At 45.7% G+C, this 11,685-nt stretch overlaps 1 protein-coding gene across 2 annotated transcripts; it reads right to left on the bottom strand.

The window, feature by feature from the left end:
* Positions 1–3,056: 3,056 nt before the first annotated feature.
* LOC119329094 lies at positions 3,057–6,164 on the bottom strand. Of its 2 annotated transcripts, XM_037602089.1 has the most exons (7): positions 6,038–6,164; positions 5,596–5,952; positions 5,323–5,489; positions 5,153–5,233; positions 4,717–4,792; positions 4,533–4,631; positions 3,057–3,629 (listed from the first exon to the last, which is right to left on the bottom strand). In XM_037602089.1, the coding sequence occupies exons 2-7, from the start codon at positions 5,948–5,950 to the stop codon at positions 3,493–3,495; spliced, it is 915 nt and encodes a 304-aa protein (XP_037457986.1). In that variant the 5' UTR covers positions 5,951–5,952; positions 6,038–6,164; the 3' UTR covers positions 3,057–3,492. The 2 variants fall into 2 exon arrangements, with proteins under 2 accessions (XP_037457986.1, XP_037457985.1); XM_037602088.1 differs by having other exon boundaries at positions 5,596–6,164.
* Positions 6,165–11,685: the final 5,521 nt, after the last annotated feature.

Below are 11,685 nucleotides of genomic sequence, written 5' to 3' on the forward strand. Positions count from 1 at the left end.
TCTATTATGTATGCCATGCTGTGTACCAGACCTGATGTAAACCTTGCCGTAAGTTTGGTAGGTAGGTACCAAAGTAATCCCGGCAAGGAACACTGGACAGCGGTCAAGAATATCCTGAAGTACCTGAAAAGGACTAAGGAAATGTTTCTTGTTTATGGAGGTGACGAAGAGCTCGTCGTAAAGGGTTACGTCGACGCTAGCTTCGACACAGATCTGGATGACTCTAAGTCACAAACCGGATACGTGTATATTTTGAATGGTGGGGCAGTAAGCTGGTGCAGTTGCAAGCAGAGCGTCGTGGCGGGATCTATATGTGAAGCGGAGTACATGGCAGCCTCGGAGGCAGCGCATGAAGCAATTTGGGTGAAGGAGTTCATCACCGACCTATGAGTCATACCCAATGCGTCGGGGCCGATCAAACTCTTCTGTGACAACACTGGGGCTATTGCACTTGCCAAGGAGCCCAGGTTTCACAAGAAGACCAGGCACATCAAGCGTCGCTTAAACTCCATTCGTGAAAATGTTCAAGATGAAGACATAGATATTTGTAAAGTACATACGGACCTGCATGTAGCAGATCCGTTGACTAAACCTCTCCCTAGAGCAAAACATGATCAACACCAGAATTCCATGGGTGTTCGATTCATCACAATATAACTAGATTATTGACTCTAATGCAAGTGGGAGACTATTGGAAATATGCCCTAGAGGCAATAATAAAAGGATTATTATTATATTTCCTTGTTCATGATAATTGTCTTTTATTCATGCTATAATTGTGTTATCCGGAAATCGTAATACATGTGTGAATAATAGACACCAACATGTCCCTAGTAAGCCTCTAGTTGACTAGCTCGTTGATCAACAGATAGTCATGGTTTCCTGACTATAGACATTGGATGTCATTGATAACGAGATCACATCATTAGAAGAATGATGTGATGGACAAGACTCAATCCTAAACATAGCACAAGATCGTATAGTTCATTTGCTAGAGTTTTTCCAATGTCAAGTATCTTTTCCTTAGACCATGAGATCGTGTAACTCCCGGATACCGTAGGAGTGCTTTGGGTGTACCAAACGTCACAATGTAACTGGGTGACTATAAAGGTATACTACGGGTATCTCCGAAAGTGTCTGTTGGGTTGACACGGATCAAGACTGGGATTTGTCACTCCGTATGACGGAGAGGTATCTCTGGGCCCACTCGGTAATGCATCATCATAATGAGCTCAAAGTGACCAAGTGTCTGGTCACGGGATCATGCATTATGGTACGAGTAAAGTGACTTGCCGGTAACAAGATTGAACGAGGTATTGGGATACCGACGATCGAATCTCAGGCAAGTAACGTACCGATTGACAAAGAGAATTGTATACGGGGTTGCTTGAATCCTCGACATCGTGGTTCATCCGATGAGATCATCGAGGAGCATGTGGGAGCCAACATGGGTATCCAGATCTCGCTGTTGGTTATTTGACCGGAGAGCCATCTCGGTCATGTCTACATGTCTCCCGAACCCGTAGGGTCTACACACTTAAGGTTCGGTGACGCTAGGGTTGTAGAGATATGAATATGCAGTAACCCGAAAATTGTTCGGAGTCCCGGATGAGATCCCGGACGTCACGAGAAGTTCCGGAATGGTCCGGAGGTGAAGAATTATATATAGAAAGTGCAGTTTCGACCATTGAAAGAGTTTCGGGGGTCACCGGTATTGTATCGGGACCACCGGATGGGTCCCGGGGGTCCATCGGATGGGACCACCCATCCCGGAGGGCCCCATGGGCTGAAGTGGGGAGGGAAACCAGCCCATAGTGGGCTGGTGCGCCCCCTTGGCCCATCCCCTGCGCCTAGGGTTGGAAACCCTAGGGTAGGGGGGAGGCGCCCCACTTGCCTTGGGGGCCACTCCACCCTTGGCCGGCGCCCCTCCTAGGAGACCCCATCTCCTAGGGCCGGCGCCCCCCCTTGGGGAGCCTATATAAAGGGGGGGAGGGAGGGGCAGCCGGACCCTTGACTCTTGGCGCCTCCCTCTCCCCTGCTACACCTCTCCCTCTCGCAGAAGAACGGCGAAGCCCTGCTGCGGTGACTGCTGCATCCACCACCATGCCGTCGTGCTACTGAATCTTCATCAACCTTTCCTCCCCCTTGCTGGATCAAAAAGGAGGAGACGTCACGCTGACCGTACGTGTGTTGAACTCGGAGGTGCCGTCCGTTCGGCGCTAGGATCTCCGGTGATTTGGATCACGTCGAGTACGATTTCCTCATCCCCGTTCTTTGAACGCTTTCGCGCGTGATCTACAAAGGTATGTAGATGCAATCCGATCACTCGTTGCTAGATGAACTCATAGATGGATCTTGGTGAAATCGTAGAAATTTTTTTATTTTCTGCAACATTCCCCAACATTGCCATGGTTGCTCAACTGCAGTTTACATGTATGGTCTGGTCTACTGCAGTTGCCATGATTTCAAAACTTTAGGAGTTGCCACCCACTAACACTAGGCAGTTGCCTGTAGCACTACAAAAAGGCATGGCAAAAAAACATGTTTGGGTGAAAGAGAGAGTTGCCGTGTGCTCACAAGCACGCTAGGGCAGTTGCCATGTAAAGAGAAAGAGTTGCCATCTGTTTACGTGCACGATAGGACAGATGCCATGTACCATGCAAAAACACATGACAACTCGAGTAAAAAAAGAGTTACTATCTGCTTACAAGCAAAGCTAAGGCAGTTGTCATGTACCCTGCAAAGACACATGGCAACTGTCAGCTTTGGATGTGGGCGAGGAGACGGGCATGTGGGCGAAGTGATAAACACCCACACACCAGCCCCCTCTGCGTGCGTAAAAACTGATGTGTGGGCGAATTGTTAAACGCCCACACACCAACCCCGTGTGGCGAAAAAGAACGTGTAGGCGAGCGGATAAATACCCACACACCAATTTAGTCCTACGTAACACATAAAAACTTTTAGTCCTACGTAACACATAAAAACTGCTAAAACGCGTCAAAGATTCGTGAAGAATTGATTGGACACCCTCAGCCAAGCACCAGTGCACAAGCTTAACACAGAAAATACCAGTTTTATTAAGCAACCATCCACAGGAACACAGCTTGTATTCTTCTAGGGTTATTCGTGTAACCCGGCACCAAGGGACATTACAGATAGTAGAGCTTATAGCATATCTTTACAGGCAGATCAGACAGTAAACACAATAGACTCAATCACAGAATGTATTCACGATACAGGGTACAGGGCGCGGCCGAGCGGTGGCACATAGCAGATCGCATCCGGACCTCCAGGCCTCCATCACTTCCAGTTTAGCTTCCTACTCATATCTAGCTAGGGGAACGTACACTCGAAGCTGAACTGCTTGCGCAAAGCAGCAGTGCTTTATTCATTTGCTCCGTGGATTCGGCCATTCCCTCTGCACGAGATCATGGGATGAGTTGTGATTTTGACCCGGCCATCACGCCTCATCGGGCCTCTCTTCACCCTTCAGGAGATTGGGATGATCCGCGATGACTTTGGCTTTGGCTGCCCGTTGTCGTGCCTCCTTGGATCACGCTGTTGCTGCATTCCGGGGAGCGCCCAGTTCTGTGCAGGCTGCCTGGCACCGTTGGTACCACGGTTTCCTGTTGTGAATAATCAGTACATACTTGATGGTTAGAGAAGGCAGCGCCATGCAAATGAGTATGCTCACAAATATATAAATGATGTGCCATGATGGTATTAGACAAATCATCTCAGCGAGTACAAGCCAATCAACATGTTAAAGAACCACATGGTGTCCGTTTAATCGCAAATTGTAGTTGTAATGCTAGGCAGAACAGCAAATTTGTGCACCAATGGCCTGTTTGTTATCAGGCCCGCGAGTGTATATTCATCTAATTATCTTGCTACATTCGACCATAACACACAGTTATACTCCATCAATGCTTAATTTCCCATCAGTCAGTTTGTCATACTTGATGAAAAAGACAACAGCCACATCAACACTTGTGAACAGGTTATCTGGCACTTCATTTGATCTCTCAAGCCCGCGGAAAACCCAGTAAACAAAAGTCAAAGCTAAGGTAAAAACTGGAACTGGACCTAGTCTTTACATCCCATCAAAACAGACCTCATAGAACCAAATAATCACCCCTTCGAGGATCATCCAGCCTCCAGGGAGTAACTAGTTTCAGTTTCAAGTCGGGTCATGTTAACATTTGCTGAACAGGCACCAAAAACATTTCACATGTCCAACTTCTCAGTCCAACTTCATATTTGAGCAATCAATAATGTCTAACAATTGTTCTCCAGCACTGCAATTGTAATTGGTGCCCCACTAGGAAGCTGTTCACATGGAAATGTCCAATCTGACCCCTTTCTACTTGAATGCATTTTGTTTGTCATTTCCAGCCCATTTTAAGATGCAGGAGATAATTTTTCTGCCAGAGAAAGAAATACTGCAATATCTCTGTGTAGTTGGCACCATTCTAGATGGCATCAAATTTGTGCATGTTACGACGAAACAAGAGATAGATATTGCTTACCAGAGTTGTCACCATTAGATATACCAGCATTTTGGTTCCAGCCTGGTAAGTGTTGTCCAGCATTGCCCTTCCATGATTCTTCAAATCCAGGTAACTCATCTGTATAGGAAAATATTGTTAATGACATATAAGAAGTGTACTGTGGGCACATCAGAGCAGGGAAAGCTAGAAGTACAAAATAAACCTTCATTGAGATTGTGCAGTATCTGTGTACTGTCCACCTTCCCGTCTGATTTCAGCTTCCTTGTTACCGAGTGTCCCTAGAATAAATTAAGAAATGAGCCAGGAACCAAAATCCAGGGGATATATAACCCCAGCTTTACAGACAAGTTATACATGTCACTGCTGGTTCAATTGATCAATACAACGAAAAAAAGCTGCAAACTCATATTCACTAGATATGTCCTAAGCTTTTGATAGTACAAGTTATATGTGTCATCATTCCTGATTCAATTGGTTTATCTGATAATCCAACTCTGTCTCATAAAAGGGACTGGGCTCTAAAATTTACCAATATGACATGTTTCAATCCAGTGTGCATAGACTTACTCAATATGACTTTAATTACTTAATTATTTAGTAGGTCGGTGAACGAACATATCAAGGGGCCATCTGGCTACCTTATCATGAATTCCCCTGGAGATCCTATGAGTGGCCTCTTTAGTCGTAGTGTCTGCTTCCTTGCTTTCTTCGACAGTAATCTGCACGAAACACACTAATCAGTATCAGTTCTGATTACCACAAAGCAAACGAATCAAGTGAATTAGTCCCATATCAGTAATTTGCCTACCCCATCGCTGCCACTCCTCCGGGTCTTGGAAGCGGTATAATAGGCTCCATTAATCCCACCATAAGTCACCGTGGAGCTCTGATAGGTGAACGAACGCGACTGCGGCTGGCCGCCACCGTTCGCCCTGCTGGGATCACGCCGCAGCTGGACCTGACCCCCCTGCATCCCTACAAACACATAAACACATCACACGAAAAACTCAGAGCCACATGGCGTCCCAGGAAACAGCACATGAATGGTGAAGAAACTGAACCAATCTCATCCCAGCCCTACCATCATTCCCATCATCCGGCTCCTGAACATACGCCCCGCGGTTCGCCTCCCGGCCGCCGCGCTCCCCGTCGCCCCCCTCTTCGTCCTCATCAATCTCCGTGATGACAGCACCGCTCCTCGCGGGAGCTTGCTCAAGGAACCCGTCCCCGGGCCCGAAGGCGCCGAACATGCCGGGGCCGCCGCCCATCGGCCCGAACATTCCTCCAGGGCCGCCCATCCTGGCCCCGAAGGGCTGCGTGAAGAAGGGGTCGTCGAAGGGGTCCCTGCCCCCGCCGAAGAGGCCGGGCATCGGGGCGCCCCCCAGGCGGCCGAATCCGCCGAAGGGGCCGTCCCTCCCGCCCCGCCCGCGCTCCATCTCCGCGGCAGCGAATCACGGCGGTATGAGCACCGCTCGCCGAGATAGAGCGGGAATCGACCGCGCGGGTGTGTTGGGCGAGGTTACCTGGATCTCCGGAGGCGGGGGGAGGAGGAGGAGGAGCTGGAGGTGGGTGCTGGGGTCTCGCCGGAGATGCTTTAATTCTCGGCCGGGGTGGGGTTGGTGTGGGGATTGGAATTGGGGGCGGGACGTGGAGGCCTCTGGAAGACTGGAATCCCACGTTTCCCGAACGTTCGGGTCGGGAAGCCTCCAGACCAGGCTGGACCCCTGGGCCGAGTGGGCGTTCGCCACCAGCCTGCACCCAAAGCCCAACCCAAGTGCAGGCAGACGGAGGACACGAAGATGATGTACCCTCCTCTCCCCTTGTCCTACAGTTATGGGACGGCCCAGTACTGTAGCACGATTACTCTGGGCTGTCATGCAGTGATTTCCTCAGTTCTTTCTGTTTTCTGTGAGTTTTTTATTTTTATTTTTCTTTCGGTTTTCTCTAGCTTTTTCTTTGTTTTCTATGATCTTTTTCTTATCTTTTGGCTTTCCTCGTTTGTTTCTCGGTTTTCTTTTATTTAACAAAAGTCTACATTCATATCATATACATCAACTACATTTTTTGCATGTTTATTTTCTTCAATCAAACATTTCGTACTTGTAAAATATATTTTTTCGTGTATATTTTCTTTTTTCATAAACATTATGCATTTTTTATACATATAAAAGCATTTATATACCTTTATCAATTTTTAAATACATGATTAATAGTTTTTATATTTTTTTGAGAGCTACTTTTTATTTATGCAGATTGTGCACTTTTCATATATAGTAGGAAAATTCTTTTTATACTCGTTAACCATTTTTCAGATACATGTTTCACATTTTTGAGATATATGTTTGGATGTCTACTTTTTTCCATATATATTGTATCTTTTTTGTATACGTAAGAAACGTTTAACATTTTTCAAGTACATGATTAATATTTCCCAGATTTATGTTTTGATGTTTATTTTCTCATACAGATTGTATATTTTCGTATACATAAAAAACATTTTTCTTATACACATTTAACATTTCTATTTTACATCATTGATATTTTTTTCAAACATATGTTTTGATGTCAATTTTTTTCATACATTGTACATTTTTCCTATACACCAGAAACGTTTTCTATACACATAGTAAAATGTGTATAAAAATATTTTTTGATGAGTACATAAGAAACATTTTTTGATGTGTATATATATATCTCTGTGTGTGTGTGTGTTTTGATGTCTACTTTTTCATACACGTTGTACTTTTTTCTATACATAAGAAACATTTTTCTATAAACGTTTACTAGTTTTCAAATGCATCCATAACATTTATTTAAAATTTTATGCAAATTAATTTTTATAATATATATATATTTAGAATATTAAAAAATAAAAAACAAGTAAACAAGAAAAGAAAAAAACTAAAAGCTTGTGAATAAACAAGCGCCTAAGGCCTATGAATCTCCAGCGCGTTAGGCAGGCCCATTGTTGCCCGCTTCGGGCGAGACCTTAACGACACATAGTCGCGCCCGTGATGAGCCCTACCCAATATACGTCGTTAAAAAGATTAGTAACACAATTGTTGAGGTAGAACGGTTCAGATGGTTAGATTCCTTGTGGTGAAATCAGCACACCAGAGTCTAAGTCTTTGTATGTGTTTTGTGGAATGCCAGTGGTGAGTGCCGGCCGGCCTGCTCGTCACTTGTATGCATTTTTGGCCAATTAATGGTAATTGTATTGTAATAATGTGACCTAAATATTTTAAATGTCAATGTAAAACTAAATTTATTTATACATGTGTGTACTACTATATAACTAAAATACTTTCGCAAATAAATAATTATTTTGGTATCTTGTGCAATGACAAAACTCCAGAATTCAGACATTTTTTTCTTTGAGAGATAGTGCTTGCTCACCTTCCTCAACGTGGTACCTCATAATGAAAGACGTGCCTATCAATAATTCTCATATATAGAATCTTCCTCCTTCTCCCATGCCACTTGCCTAGTGTTCCGTCTTACCACCCTAATAGAGAATGCCACTCATTGTATTTATGTCTAGTTTCGGTAAGCTACTCATAGAAATGGGAGGCATTGAGAACTTCTTGGACATCATCTAGTCACACTAAAGCTATGAAAATCATGCTATTGATTTCATCGAGCACGTCCCGACTACTGGATCGGTCTGTGGTTCCACTATGGCACCTCGACTAGCCTCCAAAATTCCGTATCTATCCGAAGAGAGTTGTCACCGGTGTGAGTACTTTCCGGCGAAGTGCATATTGGAAAGCAGGCTCCAGTCCCTCCAAAATTCAGAATCCAAGTCACTGCGACCTAGCTGAACCAGGCCAGATCCTCCTCCTCTGGACGGCTTAGTAGCTAGCAAAGCATTATGGCAATGGTACACGGACACATTTAATTTGACTTGCAGTGGCATTAGAGATTTTTGCAGCTCCAATACGTCTCCGTCTTTGCAAAGTAGATAGAAGGGGAAATAGGTTAGCTCATAGTCTTGCCCAGTTGGGGCGTAGAGAGTTGCGTGGTGGGGTTATGCAAGACACGGTGCCAACCTATGTATTGAGCGAGGCCTTGCACGATTGTACGAACTATATTTTCTCTACTTAATTAATACAACTCTCTATTTCAAAAAAATATGTCTCCATCTTTGCATTTCTCATCCATTTGTACGTTGGTGAAAAATGCACATGCAGGCCAAGCTACTGCAAACACATTCAAATATTCCCTAGTAGGGCATGCAAAACACCGTGAAAAACATGTCAAGTTTTACACACTGAACTTGTATGCGTATTAGCATCACAATCCCCAAGCCAAACCTTGGTTGGGATGGAAAGTTCAAATTCAAGCTCTTCATGAACTGTGGTCCCAGAGGACCTGCACGCGTGCAGATGTACAGTTTCAGGTGGCCAGTGAGTTTCTCCCCCCGGTGTGATTTATGGAATCATGTGCACCAGATATCACATATATTTCCTCCGTTTCTTTTTACTTTGCATATAAGATTTGGTCAAAGTCAAACTACACAAAGTTTGACTAAATTTATATAAAAATATATAAACATATACAATACTAAAACTATACAGTATGAAAGTACGTTTCATGGTGCATTTGATAATATTGATTTCATATTGTGAATGTCTATATTTTTTAATATAAAGTTAGTCAAATTCTACAAAAAATTGACTTTGACCAAACCTTATATGTGAACTAAAAAGAAACGGAGGAAGTACGCGCACACTCAAAAAATAGTTGTGAAATATTGAGATTTTTGAGACCGCCAAGCTAACCCAATGAAGACATCTAGTGTGGCACCAAAAGCTTCTTTTACATTTTATTATTGCTGCATACCATCAGTTCATGTTTTCATGAGCATTATAGTACATGTTAGTTCCATGTGGTGTGTCACCGTTGTTGATGAGTCCATGATATCATATCTCTAGTTCTCTTCCACCCACATCCGGAGAAGATGGTTGCTAGGGCGGTGAGGAGGTGTCTCTAGGGTCGCCAGATTTGCTTGCTGGGGACATCGCTTTTAATTCTCTGTGAGGGTTGGTGTGGGAATTGGGGGCGAGACGTGGAGGGGATGTGGCTGGGGCGCGAGGTGTCTGGAATTCCACGTTTCCAGAATGTTCGGGTTTCCAGAATGGGGCGGGCAAGCACGTGTAACAAGGATTTCAATTGGGAGGAATTGGGCATAGAGAATCACGCTTTGCAAGACCTCGACTCCGCCATCACCGAGGACGAGGTTTGGGAGGCTATTAAGGAGATGCCTAGTGATAAGGCGCCGGGCCCGGACGGATTCACGGGGATGTTCTTCAAGAAGTGTTGGGGAACCATCAAGCATTCGATCATGGAGGTCATTCAACGTTTTGATTCTCTACACACCTTCAACCTTCAGTGGCTAAATTCGGCCAACATTGTTCTATTGCCAAAAAAGGATGGCACGGAAGAAATCTCTGACTATAGGCCCATTAGCCTCATCCACGCCATCGCTAAAATCATTGCCAAGATTCTCTCGCTCCGGCTTGCACCCCACATGGACGATCTTGTCTCCAACGTCCAGAGTGCATTCATCAAAAGGAGAAGTATCCATGACAACTTCATGTATGTTCGAAATTTCGCCCGGCGCCTTCACAAATGCAAAACGCCCGCACTCCTCTTCAAGCTTGATATAAAGAAGGCGTTTGACTCGGTCAAGTGGGGATACATCCTGGAACTTCTCCAACGATTGGGCTTCCCTCCAAAATTCCGGGCTTGGATTGCTGCGTTATTATCATCTTCTTCATCTCGGATTATGTTAAATGGGTTGCCTGGTCCTCCGGTCAAGCATGGTCGTGGATTCCGGCAGGGAGACCCCATTTCCCCCCTCCTCTTTGTTCTGGCAGTTGACCCCTTGCACAAGATCCTCGACTTGGCGACGAGAAAGGGACTCCTCCACAAGATCCGTGGTCGCGGGTCCATGGTGCGTACCTCCCTGTATGCGGATGACGCAGCGGTCTTTGTGGCTCCTATCAAGCGGGACATCGACAATCTCGCCTCTATTCTAAGAGGCTTTGGGGACGTGACAGGCCTTTGCTCCAACTTCCAGAAAAGCTCGATTGTGCCTATTCGTTGCAACCACCTTGATCTTGAGCAAATCCTTGAGAGTATGCCGGCAACACGGGCCTCTTTCCCGGTAAAATACCTTGGCTTACCACTTTCAGTTTGGCAGTTAAAGAAGGTGGATTTCCAATATCTTGAGGATAAGGCAGCCGGGAAACTGGTGACCTGGGAGGGACAAAACATCACTACCATTGGTCGTACGACACTTGTTAGGTCGGTCATCTCCTCCCAAGCGGTGTTCTCCATCACGCCCCTCGTCGTGCCTCAAGGCTCTCTTGATAGCCTAAACAAGATTGAGAGGGCTTTCCTTTGGTCCGGTGCAGACAAGACAACGGGAGCCAAATGCAAGGTTAACTGGGAAGTGGTTTGTAGACCAAAACAATACGGCGGCCTTGGAGTGCTCAACACCGACAAATTTACGCGTGCTCTGCGGCTGCGGTGGCTGTGGTTTGAATGGAATGATCCCCGCAAATTATGGGTTGGACTGGGAAACCCCTGCACCGAGGAGGACTACGAGTTTTTCTATGCCTCTACGACTATCATGGTGGGAGATGGCGCCAAAACGCCTTTTTGGGACTCCCCGTGGCTTCTTGGACGCAAACCCAAGGATATTGCACCTCTCATCTTTGCGGCCTCGACAAGAAAGAACTGGAAGGTTCGTGAGGCCCTCAAGGGGAACGCTTGGATCCTCAAGATCATCCACATCACGGTTGTCTCCGCCGCCCATATTCAGGAATTTTTCACTCTATGGATGCTCCTAAATGATTTTCACCTGCACGAGCAAACCGAAGATGCCATCGTCTGGAAGCACGCGAACGACGGGATATACACGGCGGCCACCGCGTACCAGGCCCAATTCCTAGGCTTGACTTTTGCCCCTTGGATCGCATGGTTTGGAAGGCATGGGCACCTCCAAAGGTCAAATTTTTTGCATGGTTGGCATTGCAGGATAGGATTTGGACCGCCAATCGTTTAGAGAGGCGAGGTTGGCCAAATTGTGGCCTCTGCAAGCTTTGCAATAGGGAACAAAAAACAGGTGCCCACCTTTTCTTCAAGTGTCGCTATACGATTCGGC

This window comes from Triticum dicoccoides, chromosome 7A (genome assembly GCF_002162155.2).
Source record: "Triticum dicoccoides isolate Atlit2015 ecotype Zavitan chromosome 7A, WEW_v2.0, whole genome shotgun sequence".
Taxonomy (NCBI): Eukaryota; Viridiplantae; Streptophyta; class Magnoliopsida; order Poales; family Poaceae; genus Triticum; species Triticum dicoccoides.

Bases quoted from the DNA above. Each gene is read 5' to 3' on its own strand.
- LOC119329094 (XM_037602089.1), bottom strand. From the start codon at position 5,950: ATGGAGCGCGGGCGGGGCGGGAGGGACGGCCCCTTCGGCGGATTCGGC. The intron at 5,490-5,595 runs GTAGGGCTGGGA...ATGTGTTTGTAG, and splicing joins GCCGGATGATGGGAATGATG to GGATGCAGGGGGGTCAGGTC. The intron at 4,632-4,716 runs GTTTATTTTGTA...TTTCCTATACAG, and splicing joins ACTGCACAATCTCAATGAAG to ATGAGTTACCTGGATTTGAA.